Raw genomic sequence first — 21,294 nt, 5'->3', positions numbered from 1 at the left:
ACCTATCAAACACAATATCTGTAGCTGGATAGCTCGATCTTCCAAGGAACTCGACCTTACAAATACATTCTCTGTCTACCCATCGAGTTGCTTTTATAATCTCTTGTTGGTGAACCAACAACCATGATTAGATCCCCATCAACGGCTAAAATCATCCCAAACTCGATCTGTGTGACTTTCTACAGAACTTTCACCTTCTTCAATAAATTGTTGTTAATTAATCACTTTTCCTAAGTTAGACTTAGGAAATATTTAATTATCAATCAATTAACTTAATTGAGACATCTCTAGGTGATTTCTCCTGAAACCTTTTCTAGGTTTTGGAGATCTAGTGTTTTTTAGCCTCTCTGACCAATGTTGAGGCTAGGACACCTTTCTGATACTACAAAAACTAACAGCCATCAACCCGGTAGAGGAAATCATAGTGAGTCACAGCATTGTCTGCAGATTAACTACTAGAATCAATCATAGAGGTGTTGATTCAGTAGTGGGCAAGCCTGTTTGCTAATTATGTCACAACCTGTTAAGTCAGCCACAATTGTACACTAGCAGTCTGAAATCGGAGGCCTTCTATATTATGGTTTGTTCATTGAACCATTAAAAGTGGAACCAACCTTAGCAAATGAAATTCCTGAAAGGACTCACTGTGATTTGTCAACTGAATCTCTCATCTACAGAACCAAGAAGGAAATCCCTCATACTATCTGAATGTGCTCTGATAGGAAACTTTACAGGTTTTTGGCCAAGTCCAAAAGCTATGGAAACATCGGTGGCTGCACAATGATCCACTAATATCAAAGAACAGGTTCATTTTTGCTTCTCACCATGGTTATCTTATTTTTCTTTTTCTTAATAAAGAGGGGCAGGACTTGCTATTCACCTTTGGGCCATACTTTATGGGATCCAGGGAAATGTATCTAGCCCCATGGTCCCTAGAATTCAATCCAGAAGAAAAAATCAAAACCACCCTGCTATGGGTGAGATTGCCTCATCTCCCAATAATATTCTAGGATGATTGCACTCTCAGAAATATTAGAAACAGACAGGGCAGATTCATTGGCTGAGCAAAACCCAAAGGCAACCTGTATCCATGTGCAAGAATATGCATATAGGTAGACTTGGAGAAGCACCTCCTAGAGGCTATATTAACCATCAATATAGACAAATTGAGCCATCAATAACTGTAGATTATGAACAGATTCCATTTAAGTGCAATACCTGTCATGCTTATGGACATCTTGCCACAATTTGCCAAAAACCCAAGAGGAGCAACCTTCGCCAAAGCAGAAGACACCAGAAAAGCCCAAGTTCAAGAAGCTCTCAATCAAATGCAAGAATTTTCATCCATCCCTTGAAGATATTGTGACTAAAACACTAGCAGAAACGGAAGTAGATGACAAATACAAGGAAAACAACACTGAGGAGGAAAAAGAGGAGGAAAAAAAGGAGATAGAGAAAATAGAGGAAGAAGAGAAGGACAAAGAACCAGAGCCAGCAGCAAAGGTCCACATTAAACCTTCTTGTAAAAAGCACCAAATCCCTCCCATCCTCTCACAAAGGGATGAAAACAATTGGGATCAGAGCAATTATGAATCAGAAAAGCCAAAACCCTCAGAATTTCAGGAATTTCTGGAACCTACTTTAGGTAAGAAAGGAATTTAAACTACCAACACATCATGTTTTGCACTTTCCTTTGTAATCATTTTGTAAGAATTTATTCATGGAATTCAGGAATTTGGCAAAAAAGACCCTGCAGAAAAAACCATCATTTTTCTCCCCAGTTCTTGGAGGGGATAAAGGAAACTTCAGCATAAGGCACTCTGTATGTTGAATCAGCGTTGTCAGCTTTGCTACAACCCTTTCTGATAATAAATGTACCTAATTTCTGTTTTAAAAAATCAGCACCAATGGTTAACCAATCTGTTTGAGTGAAAAGAAGCCAAACATACCTGTGGCCAAACTGGTATAATAATTGGAGTGTGAAATGCAAGATGCCTGCGTCTTGATTCCTTGTGTTTGTCAAACAACCTGTTTAAGACACGAAACAGTTGTACCATTCGTTCATCACTCCTAGCACTAGGAGTTAATGAAGTCTGTACTAGAAAATGTCGTTGTGAACCATCAGAACCAACTATTGTCAATCGACGGAAGCTGCTACCATGCCTGCGCACTATAGGCAAATCGGCCCCAATTCTATCCAACTTCACTGTATGGTCAGGTGCAATCTCCTGCAAGATACCAATGAAAATAATTTAAAAGCCCCAACCATATTCTATGAATGCCATCCGCGCAAATGATTTGGCCAACATAAGGCTACTTTCAATAAGAACATTTTCACAAATTGTTATTTTCATCAAAGTAATTCAACTAAACCTTGTGAAACTGCAGGAATACAAAGCAACTTAAAGGATCCATTGGTATTCATCTGATCATATTCTTCATTGTTTGATTCAATAAATTCAAGTTAACTTCTAAAACCTTCCCTAGACCTGTACATGAAAATATTCTTCCTTGCATGTAAATGGGCAAATCAGAATGTATGCCTTTGTATTCCACAATAACTCAGGCACACAGTGCCAATAGTTGAATATGCACAAGAAGCTTCATACCTGATCTGCAAAATACTGTCCTGGAACTTCCACATCAACCACATGAAACTCACGCAGAGCCCTGCTTTCTTCTTCCAGTTTCAGGACAGCAGGAAATCTATCTTCCACATTGCTTTGCAGAACATTCTTCCAATGTTTCAAACGCTCAGTCAATTCAGATAGAGTAGCTGGAAATGTTGATGTACTTTCTGGATCAAGATCACATTCAAAGTCCCGTTTGTACTCATTCACAAACTCAACATGTTTGTTCACAGTATCTGCTGAAAAGCAAGCCCTACAAACACCTGAAAGCTCCTTTTTGAGAGACTGGGGAACCTCTGCTGTTGTGGCAGTAGGATATTTATAGCAGCGGTGCAACAATGCGTGCACAACAGCAAGAAGTCTCTCTTCGGGCAAAGGGACAAATCTTGAACCAATTTCAGTCAGAAAAACCTGGAAAACCATGTATGTCAGAGCCAAGTTAAGGTAATAAACAAAGCAGAGGGGTATACGAAGCAACCACTTATATGCAACAAGAATGTAAACCGCTGATACAAACAAACTCAAAAGCAAGCCAGGAGATGACCAGAAATATATAACACATGGTATAATATGGCACAGAACTGATGAGATAATAATAACATTTACAGCAAATAAAGACATTCCAAAGAGATATGTACATACAATTTGTTTCACATGCCAAGTTATAACAGATGTTTTGAGACCACAGACATGTGATAAGATATGCAATGTAATACATACACTATATAAAAATCTAGAAAGCTACAAATAGATGCATCTCCAACACGTTGACCCTTCTCGACAATATTGGAGGAGGGGATGCTCATGACTCTGCTGTGACCCAATAATTTAAGCTTCTATGATGGATCATTTTTTTGTGCAGTAATGAAATAAAACATAACTGCCCATTAGTTGTTGAACCAATCGCAAGGATGAAATAAAACATAACTGCTCATATTCAGTTTTCCTGATGATGCAGTTAGGATCGATTTCCAGGATGTATGACAGCCAGGTCACAAGAGAGGGATTACATCATCAGTGGGCCCAGAGGGTTTTCGGAGGAGTTTTATGGCATCCAACAGGGTTCACTCATTATATCTCATCATCACAATCAGTTCCGCACAGTTTGTTCTTGGTTCCGTAGCAATCCGATGATTCTTGTAAAGTGGGGTTATCATTAGAATAGTTTAATTAAGTGTCATTTGGGAGGATTGCATGGAGAAACATCCGGGTGTAATAGCTCGCTGGAACTGGAATGAAGAGATCTACAAGATCGGATGGTAAGAAGTGACCTCTAGTGGTTGGAGGAACTATGGTGGCCAATTAATCATTTCCCCGGATTAAAAGTAACTTTAATTAGTCACTTAATTAAATAAAAGAAGGGAAAAGTGCTTAATTACAGAAAATGGCCAGGAGGGAAAAAGTGACTTGAATAAAATAAAATAAAAAGTCACTTAAATTAAGAAAAGGAGAGAAGCTTCTAGAGTAAGAATAAAATAATAAAATGTACTACTTCTAGAAGGTCGGAGAGAGATTCATCAAGCCTTTAAAAGGAGACGCAAGTCATTTGGGGATATCTTGGATTTCAGTAATTTTTTGTGGAGAGGTGATGGGAACAGTTAGTTTTGATAGATATCGTAGCATCAAACAGGTGTTCTAGTCTCTAAGGTGTCAAAGAGGCTAAGGAACACAAGATCTCCAAAACCCAAAAAAGGTTTCGAGAGAAAACAATTAGAAACGCTTAATTAAATTAATTGATCAATAATTAAAAGGTTCCTATGTCTAACTTAGGAAGATTGATTAATTAATGGGTATTAATTGAGGAAATCGATTTTTCTCTAGAGACTTTTGAAAGAGTGACTTGATGGAGTCTAAGATGATCAGAGCCATCGATCATGATTAGATCTTGGTCATTGATGCTCCAGCGAAAGATTATAAGAGCAGGTCGAAGGGATTGGAGAAGACCCATCAAGTGAGCAAGGCAGTTCGAATTACCCAGTTCGTAGTATTCAGCTAGGTGTAGTTCAACCCAAGGGAGAGATAGTAGCAAGGGTTTGCAATACTGAGAATTTCCAGAGAAATTCTCAGGAAATCTTCTAGTGTTCCAAAGTCGAGAAAGGGAGGCAAAATTTATCTGCAAAAGAGGCCATACAAAGCAGTGCGAGTTGCCCAGATTGCTAGTGTGAGTTGCTGGAATCAACTTGTTTTAGTTGTAGAAGGCTGGATCAGGGTCTAGAAGGCAGAGTAAGTGGTTTCCAGTGCAAAAAGTGGCAGGACGGCTCACCTGGAGGCAATTTATAGGATATATGAATTTCCTTTAGCCAACAATGCGCATTTTAGGCAACCAGTGCGAATGTTGGGAAGGAGTGCGAGTAGGCCAAAGGAGGTCGAGTTGAATTAAAGAGGAGATCTTGGATTTCCAGTATATTTCCAGTTGATATAAAGATTTGGAGCTAAGCCCGAAAGGGCAAAAGTTGTAATTCTCTATTTTTGATGCATAAAAATAAAACCCTCATCTGCTGCACTGGTTTCCCCTTTGGGGTATTTCCAAGGACTATTGTCCAAAAACAACAGTGTCATTTTTATTGTGTGTCCGTTCCAGTTTTTATATTTCTGCAATGTTTTATTTGTGAAGAATTGTACTGTGAATTATTCATTATTTTCAATTAATAATTTAATAGAAGACAAATAAACTATTAAAGTTAGCAGAATAATTTCCAGTTGCTGCAGTTCAAGGAATTTTCACATGGTATCAGAGCAAAGAAGATCAAATCAAAGGCTCTAGGAAAAAGGAAGTTAGATCATGCAGTTTCAAAGGGAGATATGAAGCACAGAGAGCCATATCTCCACAGGCCAGCCAGACAATGCGAATTGTTGGCGACAGGAAAATCGATTTCTAGTTTAGGGTGAAGGAAAAGCTCGAGTTGCCTCAAGAGCAGTAACAGCAAGCAGTAGGATTTCCAGTAAGGGTTAGCAAATCAGTTGATTTCGCAGAGCAAATCTAGCATATTGATTTTGCAGCAAGGGTTTTGCAGTTGCAGATCAACGTAGGGAAGGAAGAGAAAAGCACACACAAAGGAAATTTCTAGTGTATGTCTCAAAGGGTTTTCAAGTTTCCAGTTTCAGGAAAGGAGGTCGTCATTCCCAGTGGCTAAGGCAATAGCAGGATTGTCAGTCCAGCCAGTGCATGCTTCAGGGTCAGCAATTTGTGTGCTAGTACTGAAGAAGGACATCCAGAAGGTAGAGTGAGTTGTCTAGAGGAGAAGTAGCAAGCAACACGAGTACCAAGAAGGACACCGGAGGCAAGTGCAGAACTAGATTTGTGCATTTCCAACTGGGAGTGCAAGTGCAAGAAGAAGGTCGACTTAGTCGCTGAAAAGGAGAAGGAGATTCTAGCATACATTTCTCCTGTTTCTGAGTTTTGCAGAGATGGCCATAACAGGTCTCAAGAGATCAGGACAAACTTGACAAAGCCTCTAATTTTGGCATCTGAAAGGCCATGATGCAATTCTTATTAGATGAGCACGAAATGAATAAATTTGTAACAAATGTAATGGTTGAGCCAGCAGATCCACAACAACGGGCAGCCTTCAAGAAAGAGATGGCCAAGACTAAGAGGATGGTCCTAGGTGGAGTTTGGGATCATATTGCAGATAAGAATACAGCAAAGGACATGTGGGATGGCGTTGTGAAGTTGTATGAAGATCCATGTGAGAATCGGAAAATGATTCTCAAGAAGAAGTCAAGGTCAGTCAGAATGCAGAAGGGCGAGGATGTTACATCTTACTTCACCAGCATTCGGGGAATCAGAGACGAATTTCCAACTGTAGGAGAGAAAACATCTGATAGTGAGTTGGTGCACACGACACTCAACAGGTTCTACAAGGAGTGGCGTACATTCGTCCTAATGATTTCTAAACGAGACACACTTCCAAGTTGGGAGTATGACTTCAATCAAGAGGAGCTAAGGCTCAACCTCGCATATGGTACTATAAGCAACAGTAGCAAGGGACCGAAAGTGGACAAGGAAAAAGAGAACGTAGCCCTTGCAAGTAAGGGAAAGGCAAAGATGGGTCCTAGTCAGGGACAAGACTCAAAGGCAGAGAAGAAGAAGAAGGACTTGTCAAAGGTCAAGTCCTTTGGATGTGGTGAGTTTGGTCACTACATCACCCAACGTCCAAAGAGGAAGAAGAACAAGAAGGGGTAGTAGACAGCATCTTTGGCAAAGATCGATGAGTTGACCTCCAAATTAGAGGAATTTTCATTGATAGCAGCAATACCTCCAAATGGAGGAGGAGCATGATACTTCATATTATCAATATGGGCAGGGTCCATGGAAGAGCAAAACGAAGTCTTGATCCAGTTTCTACATATGGATCAACACCTTCGCTACAGTGGCCCACAATAGTAAAGTAGCAGGAGGATCAAGATGTCAACAAGGCGCAGTCAGATCTTGAGGGATAGTACAAAGCTAGTTGTAGTGAGATACTTGAGAGGCAATTGCAAACCCAGCTAGGAATAGTCAAGTGCTCAATGCAGAAGCAGCAACGTAGGCGCACCAACAATGTGAGATCAGAAATTGATTCAACTACAGTTGATGGCATGTGAATCAGAGTATGTGTAGTAACATGGTAGACAATGTTTCCCAAATTGACTTCTTCAAAGTGATTTCTAGTGACAGGGAATCACATGAGGATGAGATGTGAAGAAAGGAGGTCTAACAAATGTCAGACACAAGCAGCGTGGATTAGTCTAGCTACAAATTGTTCATCAAGGAGAAGATTAGCAGCATGGAGTGCGGAGACACCTTCCTCCCTAAGGGGAAGTGTTAGTTTTTTAAGGATATGGTAGATCAACATGAGTTCGAGACTCAGAGGGAGTCTAGCTTCAGAGAGAGCATCCCCATGGAGGCTTGTTCTTCAGGTTCTACGCAGATCAATGCACATAGTTACAATGGTAGCAGAAGCGCAAAGGCAGTGCAAAAGCAACAATGTAGACACACGAACAATGTGAGATCAGAAATTGATTCAACTACAGTTGATGGCATGTGAAACAGAGTATGCATAGTAACATGGTAGACAATGTTTCCCAGATTGACTTCTTCAAAGTGATTTCTAGTGACAAGGAATCAGATGAGTGTGAGATGTGAAGAAAGGAGGTCTAACAAATGTCAGACACAAGCAGCATGGATCAGTCTAGCTACAAATTGCTCATCAAGGAGAAGATTAGCAAAATGGAGTGCGGAGACACCTTCCTCACTAAGAGGATGTTAGTTTTTTAAGGATATGGTAGATCAACATGAGTTCGAAACTCAGAGGGAGTCTAGCTTCAGAGAGAGCATCCCTATGGAGGCTTGGTCTTCAGGTTCTACGCATATCAGTGCACATAGTCACAGTGGTAGCAGAAGCGCAAAGGCAGTGCAGAAGCAGCAACGTAGGCACACCAACAATGTGAGATCAGAAATTGATTCAACTACAGTTGATGGCATGTGAACCAGAGTATGCGTAGTAATATGGTAGACAATGTTTCCCAGATTGACTTCTTCAAAGTGATTACTAGTGACAAGGAATCAGATGAGTGTGAGATGTGAAGAAAGGAGGTCTAACAAATGTCAGACACAAGCAGCTTGGATCAGTCTAGCTACAAATTGTTCATCAAGGAGAAGATTAGCAGCATGGAGTGCGGAGACACCTTCCTCACCAAGAGGAAGTGTTATTTTTTTAAGGATATGGTAGCATCAAACAAGTGTTCTAGTCTCTAAGGTGTCAGACAGGCTAAGGAACACAAGATCTCCAAAACCCAGAAAAAGTTTCGAGAGAAAACACTTAGAAACCCCTCAATTAAATTGATTGATCAATAATTAAAAGGTTCCTAAGTTTAACTTAGGAAAATTAATTAATTAATGGGTATTAATTGAGGAAATCGATTTTTCTCTAGAGGAAAAGTAACTTGACAAAGTCTAAGATGATTTGAGCCATCGATCATGATTAGAGCTTGGTTGTTAATGCTCCAACGAGACATTACAAGAGTAGGTCGAAGGGATTGGAGAAGACACATCAAGTGAGAAAGGCAGTTCAAATTACCAAATTCGCAGTATTCAGCAAGATGCAGTTCAAGCCAAGGGAGAGATAGTAGCAACGGTTTGCAGTAGTGAGAATTTCCAGAGAAATTCTCAGAAATCTTCCAATGTTACAGAGTTAGGAAAGGGAGGTTCAATTTATCTATAGAAGAGGTCGTACGAAGTAGTACAAGTTGCTAGAATCAGCTTGTTTCAGTTGCGGGAGGCCAGATCAGGGTTTATAAAGCAAAACGAGTGGTTTCCAGTGGCAAAAAGAGGCAGGATGGCTCACCTGGAGGCAATTTCTAGGTTGTAGGAATTTCCTTCAACCAACAGTACACATTTTAGGCAACTAGTGCGAGTGTCGAGAAGGAGTGCAAGCAGGCCAAAGGAGGCCATGTTGATTTGTAGAGGAGATCTTGGATCTCCAGTATATTTCCAATTGAGATAAATTACCAGAGCTGAGCCAGAAACGTCAGCAGTTGTAATTCTCTATTTTTTTTGCACAATAATAAAACCCTCAGCTGCTGCATTGGTTTTCCCTTAGGGACTTTTTCGAGGACTTTTGTCCAAAAAATAACGGTGTCTTTTTATTGTGTGTGTGCATCTATCTCAGTTCTAGCTTTTATATGTTTGCAACATTTTGTTTTTGAAGAATTACAGGATGAATTATTCACTATTTGTTGTTAATAATTTAATAGAAGACAAATAAACTGTTAAAGTTAGGAGAATAATTTTCAGTCGCTACAATTCAAGGAATTTTCACAAGAACCTAGTTCTCATCTTCAGTGAGCCCTAGGACGAAAACACTTGGGTTCTTATGTGAGTTGGACGAAACCCCAACCCATTATGGAGAAGATTTCATTCAAACATCTCACAGAGTTTCAACGACATTATTAGGTGATCAGATCTAGAACAGATCTAAAGATTAGAGTGAGAATCATCCAAATACTAAATTGGAGTTACATTTCCAGTTCAATTTTGAGGCTAGAGCATTGTTGTAACAGTACTTTTGGAAGGTCGTATTGTTATTATTCAACAATTTAGCTATCTGCTGGTATTTTGGCATTAAACGTCTTATTCCAATTAATAAAATAAGGTTGATAACTGTTGTTTGTGTTTTCTCTTGTTAAGTTTGGATAGTGCCATTATCTGTGTAAATTTTCTACAGAAACATTGCATTTTGTTAATATTCTCGGCAACCAATTTTATTGTAATATTTTTTGGGTGTTTTTGGCTAAATCAAGAAACTGAGATCTTACAACTTTTGGGAGGTATTTTAGTCTCAAAGTTAACCTCCATAAGACATATTATATATACAAGTATATATATCAAATAATTATAAAAGAGTTTAACCACTTGTAATGGCTTACCGATTGGATAAGATATGCGGGTGTACATGGCTTACTCTTGTTGAACAAACTTGTCTACATAAATCATTTCTTCCATGGCCTCCTAGTGAGGATTGCGGGTACAATGTGAAGAGGGCCAAGGCTATGGCAGCAGATGGAAATATTTGAAGAATGAAGAAAAAGTTTGTGGCAAGAGGATTCTCCCTAGAATGATTCGTGTTCAAGAGGGAGAAATTGTATTGATATCTAGAATCATGCCGATAGGGTTCCTAGTTCATAGAAAGCAAGCAAGTCGGCATGTTTTAAGGATGTCATTGTGTTGAAATCTCTGGAAAGTCATGTTGAAAAACTTAACTAGGTTCAGTATTCATAACAGTATTTGAGTCATAATGAAATGTATTTATCAAAAGAAAGAAAGAGATTTTTTTATTATTATTAATATGACTTATTAAAGCATGGATTTCATGCTTGGGTCATCATGTTTTAGGTCAAAGTTCCCATTGAGGACTTCTAGGATTTATTCAAAGTCATTAGAGTCATTGTCCATTTAAAGAGACCCTTCTTTAGCTTTTAAATCATGTAAAAAGAATTTTTATAGAGTCAAATAAGTCATTTGTCACCTCCACACCAAGTCGGCCTTAAGAAGATCAAGTTGGCCTCAAACAAAGTCCAGAAAAGGGTATATATACAGTGCAGTTTGATTCGTTTGATACATTCTCTCATAAGTTCGATATCCAGAAGAAGGCAGCGAAAAAGTGCAAAATTTCAAGAAGAGAAGAAGAATTACAGAACCATACAACCAAAATCGGGGTTTCCCATGTAGTGCCAATCCTGAAACCAGTAGCCAGTAAATGAGATCCCATGGGACTAGATACAAGACTAACCACCAAGTTGGACAAGGAGACAAGAGCACAAACCAAGCCAATTCTTTATGTCGAATCCCACCACTAAGCCATCCAGATGAGTCCATTATAAGTAAGAAAAAATACCCAATTATATAATGAAATTCGTGCCTTCGGGGTTATAAGGCCCACCTTCAAACATACGATCATACAGATGGGCAAGGGCACATAATGGTTGCCTCAAGTGGCAGAGAATGGTGGTATATCGAGTTGAAGACAAATGGAGAAGAAAAATTTATCATATAGGTGTCATCCACTAGTGGTGGCTAATGTTGATTTCTGGTAGCATCGGATGTGCTCTTAGCCTCAAAATTTGCAGGAAGGCTAGGATACATGTATTCCACAATACCCAGTAATCGTTTTGGGAAATTCCACCCAGAAACAGTTTTATTAAAATAATTAATTATTTTTATCGAGACCTAAGTCTAAATTTAGGAAATTAAAATAATTAAAGGGCATTAATCAAACTGAGGGTGAAACTTCTAGAAGAAGACGAGGATCAAGCCAAAATGGTCTGAGCCATTGATTAGCATCTAATCTGGGTTGTTGGTTCTCAACTGGAGGATTATAAGAGGAGGCTTGATGGGCATTTGGAAGACACATCGAGTAAGAGATCAAAGATCGAATTTCTCAGAGAGGGCAACGCAGCAGTTGCTAGAGAGAAGGTCGAAGTGATTTCTTGCAGTGAGGGGCGGGGATAATTTTCTGGTTGGAGGTTCCCGATCCGGGAATACATCATAGGGAAGGCAGAGAGAGATCCAAAAGAGGCAGCGCAGAGGCCACGCAGGAGCAGTGTAAGTTCACGCAAAAGCAACGCAGAGCTTAAGAGGAGATCTGTATTTTGTTGGAGAAGTCAAGTTCTGGAGCCAGACACTAGGGTGTGAGACTGGGAGGGCAAAAGTCATAGTTCAGAAGCAAAATGATCAACCAGAAGGAGTGACAAGGACCCCAGAAGTAGTGACGCAGAATAGCGCAATGATTGCGCAGAAACTGCATAGAGGCTTCTAGGACTAGCCATTCAGTGTTTGGATTAGTCTTGGATCGCCAATGATAGTGTGATGTATCTCTCACTAAGCTCTCTGTCAGTGAGATTCTTTGTATTGGATAGCCAGCAAGGCATCCAAAGTTTGTATTCAGAAATTACTGCTTAATAATACAAACTGTCAACTGTTGCACTTGTTTTCCCACATTGGGTTTTTCCAGGGACATTTGTCCAAAAATAACAGTGTCATGTGTTGTGTATTTCTTTCTTGCTCAGTTTCTTGTTTCTGCATTTAATTTAATTGATGAAGGTTGTAGTGTATTAGTTTTGGTATTTGTTGTAGGATGCAGTAAAAAAAAAATTAAGTAATTAACAAACAGAAGAAACTTAATCAGTTGTTGCAGTAGAAATATGGGTCTGCCAAATTTTCACACGGTATCAGAGCAGCAGGTGAAGGAAGAGAGCAGATCTGGAAGAGCCTACCACTGAAGAGGAGGAGGGTCGAAGTGTTACATAGGCAGTAAATCAAATCCCAAGAGGGATTGCACAGTCCAAGCTAGGAGGGTAAGATTTTCGTGGAAGATCTCTCTCTAAGTGAGTCGATAGAGAGGTAAAATCTATAGATTGAGATTTGTCAGTGGAAAGGGAGCAACATAGCATAAGCTTCAGTGCAAAGCAGTTTCTGGTGAGACGCCTTGAGGGAATTCTTCCTCAGAGGACGTCCAGCCAAGAACTCTGAATTCTCATTTGTTGAGCAGCAGCAGGGAACAACAGATCTACTAACTCCAGCAAGGAGTGCATAGGCTAGCCTAGTGTTGCGCAAAGGAGAGAGGAGGCAGTTCGACATTTCACTGGCAAAGATGGCAGCACATGGATTTCAAGATCAGGGTCGATTGGAGGGTGCTTCCAACTACATGATCTGGAAGGCAAGGATACTACTCGGCACGATCTCAAAACCTATGTCGACACTGTGGTAGTTGTATCCGCAAATCCAAAATTTCTCAAGAAGTACAAGGTCGAGAGGGTGAAGGCCAAGAGGTTGATCCTCAACAGAGTGAGGGATCATGTAGTGTGTCACATTTCCGACAAAGATACTACTCGACAAATGTGGGAAGCTTTGGCCACGCTATACGAAGGATCTTCGAAGCAGCGGAAGATGTACTTGGAGTAGAGGATGAAATCCATGTAGATGCAGAAGGGGGAACGCATTGATCCGCTCCTAATGAAGCTTCAGGAAATCCGAGGCTCGTTGGCAGTTGTGGGATCAACACCTCAGCCTACCAAGATGGTGAGGCTAGCCCTGAATTCTGTTTCAGAAGAATGGCAAGTATTTATCTAAAGCATCCTGGGCAAAGAGAGATTGTCAGATTAAGAAGGGATGTGGGCCACTCTTCAGCAGGAAGAGATGAGGAGAGACTTAGTCAAGTGCAAACTTGATAGTAGCAGCAGCAACAGTGGGACAAAGCCCAAGGAGGAGGAAGAAAATGTAGCCCTCGCATCTAAGGGGCAACAAGAGCAACGGAAGAAGAAGAAAGATGTTTCAAAGATCAAGGGCTTCCGCTGTGGTGAATTTGGTCACTACGTTATGTAGTGTCCTCTCAAGAAGAAGGACAAAGACGAGAAGCATGATCCGAACGCTGCAACCGCAAAGATCGAGGAGGAGGAGTTTTCCATGGTTACCCAAATACCTCCAGGGAAGAGGTGGGGTGATCTAGAACTGTAGTTTTAAAGAACTGCAGATGGGCAGGATCCTTGAGAAGTCCACCTCTCAAGTCAATACCTTGCTACAGGAGCCTAGATCAAAAGTAGCAGGATCGACCAGTGTCAGTTGATGCAATGGAGAGTCGGAGTGAAAGTTGCAGTGGCTAGGATCGCCAAAGACTGAGCAACACAGAGCAGAGTTGGCAGCAGTGCAGTTGGCATAGTACAAATTGAGTAGCAGCACAGAGGCTTCAAAGGGTCAGCGTAGAGACTAGCAACAATCAGAACTCCAGCAACAGATGCATCATGTTGAACACCTGTTCAGTAATTTTTTATGTTTTTCTATTGTTGATGCAGTAGCAGCAGCAGTTGGAGAAGGTTGCAGTGTAGATGTAGTATTGGCAGTGGCAGTGCCAGCAGCAGCACAAATGCAGAACTTATGAGGGTTGCAGTAGAGACGTAGTGTTGGAAGTGGCAAGGTCAGCAGTAGTACAGATGCAGCATTTGCGCAGTGGTTAATGGGCAGCGATGTCAAACATCAGCGATGCAGAGGGACATGTTACAGAGTTCGGGTGATGCTTCAGCGTTCAGCAGGTTGCATTATTAGAGCACATTCCTCGCTAAGAGGGAGTGTTGATTTCTAGTAGCATTGGAGGTGCTCTTAGCCTCAAAATTTGCAGGGAGACTAGGACACATGTATTCCACAATACCCAGAAATCGTTTTGGGAAATTCCAACCGGAAACAATTTTCTTAAAATAATTAATTGTTTTTAATGGAGGCCTAAGTCTAAACTTAGAAAAATAAAATAATTAAAGGGTATTAATCAAACTGGGGGTGAAACTTCTAGAAGAAGACGCGGATCAAGCCAAAATGATCTAAGCCATTGATTAGCATCTAATTTGGCTCGTTGGTTCTCAACTAGACAATTATAAGAGGAGGCTTGATGGCATTTGGAAGACACATTAAGTAGGAGATGAGAGATCGAATTTCTCAAAGAGGGAAGTGCAGCAGTTGCTAGAGAGAAGGTCAAAGTGATTTCCTACAGTGAGGGGCAGGGATAATTTTCCGGTTGGAGGTTCCTAATCCAGGATTACATCTCAGAGAAGGCAGAGGGAGATCCAGAAGAGGCAGCGCAGAGGCCACGCAAGAGCAACGTAAGCTAACACAAAAGCAACGCAGAGCCTAAGAGGAGATCAGTATTTTGCTGGAGAAGTCGAGTTCTGGAGCCAAAATTCGAGGTGTGAGACCAGGAGGGCAGAGGTCGAAGTTCCAGAAGCAAAACGATCTGCCAGATGGTGTAATGCAGGCCCCAAAAGCAATGACGCAGAACAGCACAGCGTTTGAGCAGAAACTGCGTAGAGGCTGCTAGGGACTAGCCATTCAGTGGCTGGATCATTCTTGGATCACCAATGATATTGTGAGGTATCTCTCACTAAGCTTTATGTCATTCAAATTCTCTGTATTCGATAGACAGCAAGGCATCCAAAGTTTGTATTCATAAATCACTGCTTAATAATACAAACCCTTAGTTGTTGCACCGATTTTCCTGCATTGGGCTTTTCCGAGGACATTTATCCAAAAATAACGGTGCCATGTGTTGTGTATTTCTTTCTTGCTCAGTTTCTTCTTTCCGCATTTAATTTAATTGGTGAAGGTTGCAGTGTATTAGTTTTGGTGTTTGTTGTAGGATGCAATAAATAATTTGTTCAGTAATTAACAAATAGAAGAAACTTAATCAGTTGTTGCAGTAGAAATATGGGTCTGCCAAATTTTCACAAGTAACACAACCAACATGTCATCCAATCAATACGAGAACACCTTCCCCTTTGTTTACTCATGCAACAGATCCAAAAGAAGAGATAGGATGAATTATATGTAGGATCACAAGCGCGGGAGGTGGTAAAATAAGAAACCCAAACATCACAAAAAGGAGAAATGTGCGATAGGAAGGACAAAAATTTGGAGAGTCGGATCATTTCCTACAACAGAGAATGGATGATTAGATAATTGAACTCATGAAATCTTTATCACGGTCTTCCCTAGTAGTGTCGGGCCTTGAGGTTGCTTTGAAGTCAATGCAAGAGGGAAAAGGAGGAGGGTGGCACAAAGGATGATGGTCAATAGGTTAATCTTGGCGATGATCATGCTCAAGAAGGGGAAAGGCTCATCATTATTAGCATAAAAAGGGTTGAGGAAAGTGTCCACATGTGACTCAACTATATCCCCAGGATCATGAGGAAAGATATGGCCCCTATTAATATCATCATCATTAGTATCGTAGATAGAGTCTGGTCAAAACGATGCCCCTTGATCTCCCACTTCCCTTCTTCAATATGCACGTAATCACTGATATCAACGCCCAAGGGGTTATCGAGGTCATCTCCCTGAAGGCCCTTAATGTCAAAGGCAACATCCTTAATAAAGATGGGGTCATCTTCCATTCTACTTTTGAGGGAACCCCCTTCTTCGCGATCCTCATCATGCTTAATGGAGGCTTCCTCAACCTAGACTATTAAGCTTTCATCAATACTTTCATCTTGGTGACCCAGGCCAAAGCCTCCCACTTGTTTTTTGTACAAATCTCCATGTATCTCTTGCACAGTGTTACACAAGTTGTTGACCTCCCATTGTCTTTCCAAGGTATCTTCATAAAGTTCTTCTGATGGATTATTCTTGTATTGGAGCTACATTTCACTTCATTTCTTCCCCGAATGCATAAACTGAGTAGCTAACTTTCATTTGTGCATTCTTTGACGAAATGCCTACAGTCTTCCTTATACTTGTCAAAATATATGTCGATGAGATCGAATTCATCTTCATCTCTTTGTTCATCATGGGAAGTGGCAATGTGAGGCATTTCTTTGGCCTTTGCATAACAAGTAATTGTGGACTCGCCAAGGAGAATTCAAAGATTGCCTAAACCGATGCTTGCTTCACCCTACAAACATTGACTTTGGAGTTGAATGAGGAACTAGGGCTTCGTTCCTCCAACAAAGTCGCCAATAGATATGTCAATATTGTCGTTAGGGAACAAGATTGACTGGGAACATTGATTAGATATCAAATATGGTGAAAGCAGCTAGAGATGTGCAGATATTCATTTACAATCACCATAACTCCTTAGACATCTATGTGAATTGTTGGAGGAAGGAATTCCTCAAGCCCACAAAGACTAGATATGCTATCAATTTTCTTCTATTAGAAAGGATAAATGATGTATAGGAACCATTGCAATAGATGGTTGAGACCAATGAATGGACTAGTTGGTCAGTGTCCAAGTAAAATGAGGGAAGCAGGTGAAGCTTCAAGTGTGGCATCAACAGATTGCAAATACTTGTTATCATTCATAAGACCTATATCAAAGGTCACCACTAATCAAATATGCAAACCCAAACGCTCAAGTCTTCGAGGAATTGATGAGGCCTTTGATAATATGTTGGTTTGAGTAAGAGTTATCCTTCATGCAAGGAAGCCCACATTAGAGTTCTTTCATTAAATTTGACCATCATTATATGTACGTTGGACACCAGGAACACATCATTTTACATGGCATTGTATGCAATTAATTTGAAATGGTATACGAAGAGGCCTGAGAAGATGTCTCCTGCAAAAGATGGAAAAATAATTTGTCAACAATTTATTTTTGATGGCTCGTTCAACAAACCAAACATTGAGGTTGAGTTACAAGTGGCAGCAAAAGGATCGCCAATGGGGCAGTGGAGGATGCACAGGGATAAGTCCCCAGTGGTTCACACTCTTGCTATGAGTTTGTTGCCTTAGATTACCTCTTCCCCTGCACCCAAGATGAACTAGTCCACTACTAATTTTGTCCTAGCTGTCAAGAGGAACAAACTGACCTCTAGGGGAGCAGAAAATCTCATTGCAGTGCATATTACGCTACAACTTCAACATTGGAAGATGCTTGACTAGATACAAGGACCAATGACTCAACATGATATATTTGGATCTTTTACACATCGTAACACAAACCGCATTTTTCCAAAAAAATATTTGCATGGCTTTGCTTGTTGAAGGAAATGTAACTAGGTTTGGTCTTCGTAAATGTAATTTTGATATTTGTATTTATTCAAGAAAAGAGAAATTATTTTTATATTATTTCTCAATGAGTTTCTTGCTCATTGAAAATAGGTCAAGCACATTTTAAAGTGCTTCTAGAAAGTCAAAGTCAAAATGTAATTATGATGAGACACTTTGAGGGTATGTTACATACAAGGTCATGGGAACACCTCCAAGCATAGTCAAATCCTCTCCTAGCCACAACGAAGTCTCCAAGCAGCAAAATGATAAATAAAAGATGAATTATCAAGTCGGCCTAATGGACAGTCAAGTCAGCCTAAAGAGGAGGGACAGACCTCTATTTATAGAGGTTGTCCACTCCTCATTTAATATCACTTAACTCTGAAATCTACAAGCAAGAAAGAGGACGGAGAAAAGCCAAGGAAAGGATTACAAGGACAGTGTGATAAGGAGAGAGAATAGCGAGGGTAAGAAGACAGTTTCTAGAGCAGCTACAACCACACGTGCAAGGTTAAAGAAGGTGTACCTGCGGCCATAGCAGCAGAAAAGTAAAGGTCATCCTATCTCATTGTTTTGGGTGCAAACAAGGTCTACAAGGCCTCTCTCTACAAGCGAAGGAGAAGCCCTCATAAATGAAGGAAGAAGGACCAAGATCAAAGTTGAAGGGACTGTTTTCTATCCTAGACAACAGTCACACGTACGAGAATCAGATCTCTTTATACAGTCATAATAGCCCTACATCCAAGTTAGTTGATTGGTGGAAAGAACAAAGGAACCATCATAAAAGGAGAAAGGTCTCATCAATAGTGTCTTCACTAGAGCAAGTTCAACAAGGTTACTAACAAGTTGAAAGAAGAATGAAGTGCCAGAAGGAGGAGGACGAAGTGCTGAGGTCCATGTGTCAGAAGTTATAGTGCAGAAAGTGGAAGAATTTGACTTATGCTTGGAGGATATCCTAGTCAAGGGTTTAGGGTTTGGCAATTGTTCAAATAAGAAGCTTCAATAAGAGAAAACTTACAAAGGGTTTTCCTCTCAAGAGTGGAGACATAAAACAAAATCTCTTTATGTGAATGGTAAGTTTTACTTTTTACGTGGAAAACATTAACAGAAGTTTTAGAAACTCATGGTAATTGCCCATGGTATTTAAAAGTAAAAGAAAAACAAAATCTCTTTATGTGAATGGTAAGTTTTACTTTTTACGTGGAAAACAACAACAGAGATTTTCGAAACCCATGGTAATGGTCCATGGTATTTTAAAAGTAAAAGAAAAACAAAAGGAACACAAAATCTCTTTATGTGAATGATAAGTTTTACTTTTTAAGTGGAGAACATTAACCGACTCAAAAGTACATAAGTGAACATATATTTTATATTATATCCCAAAGAGGTGAATAGCCACGTTTCACTAGGGTTGTATATTTTCAAAAAGAAAAAGAAAATATTATAGATAAAAGATATATAAAGAGAAGTATTATATTATAAAGCGGTATTTAAAGAAAAATGCACATCATAAAATTATTGAAAATATATATAAGTACAAAGCGGGTATTATTATAAAAGGTTACATAAGGAGAAAATATCAGTCAAGAGTTTACGTTAAAGTGAAGTTGAATTAAAGTTTAAAAAGTTATATGAAATTTTAAAAAATAAATACAGAGGACAATAAGATATTTAAAAGAAGGCAATTGAAACAATATTTAAATATTATTTTTAAAGTACAAAAGGAAAAAAAAGCGTAAGTAGAATTATATAAAAAGAATACAAATAAATTTTGAAATATTAAGGATAATAGGAAATTGGATTAAAAGAGTTTTGAAGAAAAAAATAAAATAAACTAATATATATATATATATATATATATATATATAGGCTTGAAGTACAATGTCCAAAGGCACTTTAAATATAATACCTTAAGTCATTTCGACAAAACAAAAAAAATTATGGAGCTCAACTCTAAAATGACGAAGGAAGAAAGGTTTTCCTATAATGGTCTTTCAATTACAGATCACAAAGTAATTACATTAAAAGCAAGTATCCAAGGAAGAGAAGTTAATGTCGCCATCAGCCCAAGCAATGATAAAAATTATATCAACATCAACTTGCCAAATCAACTATTAATTCCAAAGCCAAGCATTGGTGTAAAGAAAAATATTTTTGAGCAAAACGAGTATAAAATTAATGATCTACAAGTGACAATAGGTCATTACGACTACATATCTCAATTTCATGTTGTAAGGACGAATTAAAACATTAACATCATACTCGGTCAACCCTGGTTTAAGAATTTGGGTACATTCATGTTAAACATAGAGAAACAAGTTTTGACGTTTTCTTATAAGGGGAAGATGGTCACAATTTGAGACATAACAAGTAAATCAAAATCAATAACATCTTCATTAGAAAAATTTAAGAATATCTCGGACTTGTTGTTTCAAGGTAACAAAAAAACTATATCAAAGAAGCAAAAAGAGCTTGAAGAAGTCATCCGCAGCAAAGACAGAGAAATATCATGCCCCAGAGATCACCAAGAAAAACTTCTTGCACAAGTCAAAAAGTGCAAAACTAAGAAGCACAACCTAGAACAAGAAAAAGAGAGTTTTGACAAAAAATTCAATGAAAGTCTATCGAAGAAAGAAGAGGAGAATTTATGCTTAAAAGACCTTAACAAAAAATTATTAGAACAAATCAAGTGTTTAAAAGACAAGAAACTTAAAGGCCAAAATAAAGTTGACTCAGAAAATGAGGAATGCTTACGTCTCAAAAATCATAACCAAAATCTGCTCAAACAGATTAAAAAACTTAAAGACGATAAGAAATCATTGACGCATAGGTTCGAAGAAATTGTCGCAAAAGAAGCATCAAAATCGCTAGATGTAGTAGTCCAAGTTTTGGAAGAAGAAACAAACATCGATCCCACTAATCTCATAGTTCAGGCAAATCCAAATCGTACTGAAGTAAATACGTACCCATAGGTTCCCATTCAAATGATGAACACTCCAAAAACGGATTCAGTAGTTACGTCAACAACAACAATGCCTAATGGAAATCAGGAAACTGCCATAAAAACGTTTAAGTTCAAACAAGAAAAATTCCTTATCTACATTCGAATTACGGCAGTAGACACCTTAATCAATCTACAAATCTATATCACTCAGAACATAAACAACAAGTTTATGTTACAAATAATACTAAATTGAGCTCAATTTAGTCTTCTGATAACAATTTGTTACAAAGTTCCAGTGATCAGAAAATTCCACAGAAGGTTAATCTAGGATGGTCCAATCTATTCTCAGTAACACAATTTTATGTATCATTCCAAGGATCATATCAACTTGTATCGATAAAGATGATTGTTCCGAGACGAGAAGCCATTTGTAGCAGAAAAAGATATCAAGCAGAAGACATACGTTGTAGAAAAGAGATCAAGCCCTTTCATCAACAAGCATTGGGGACAAATTGTTTTGAAGGAGAAGGAACATAAATTATGTAAAAATACATAAAAATAGATAATAAATAATAATCATAACAATATAAATATAATAATAAATAATAAGTAAATTAACTAATGGTTAGTTAGTTAATAATGAAAAGGCATGTCTTAGAGACATACCTGTTCATGAAAAAGTACTTCCCTGGCTATATATATAAGAC

The 21,294-nt window shown here is 39.0% G+C and overlaps 1 protein-coding gene across 1 annotated transcript in view; it reads right to left on the bottom strand.

Moving 5' to 3' along the window:
• The window catches only part of LOC149169283 (uncharacterized), a 324,296-nt gene that overhangs the window by 28,039 nt on the left and 274,963 nt on the right, over positions 1-21,294 (bottom strand). The window contains exons 31-32 of the mRNA XM_089428626.1: positions 2,610-3,041; positions 1,950-2,228 (exon numbers count right to left, since the gene is read on the bottom strand). Of these exons, the coding sequence (XP_089284752.1) occupies positions 1,950-2,228; positions 2,610-3,041 (711 nt within the window). The remainder of the gene's footprint in view (positions 1-1,949; positions 2,229-2,609; positions 3,042-21,294) is intronic.

The sequence above is a fragment of the Pinus tabuliformis genome, chromosome 4_2 (genome assembly GCF_031772625.1).
Source record: "Pinus tabuliformis cultivar Carrire ecotype Pingquan chromosome 4_2, CPIR1, whole genome shotgun sequence".
Classification (NCBI taxonomy): Eukaryota; Viridiplantae; Streptophyta; class Pinopsida; order Pinales; family Pinaceae; genus Pinus; species Pinus tabuliformis.
The sequence above is the reverse complement of the archived record's forward strand: the minus strand, read 5'-3'. Positions and strand labels throughout refer to the sequence as shown.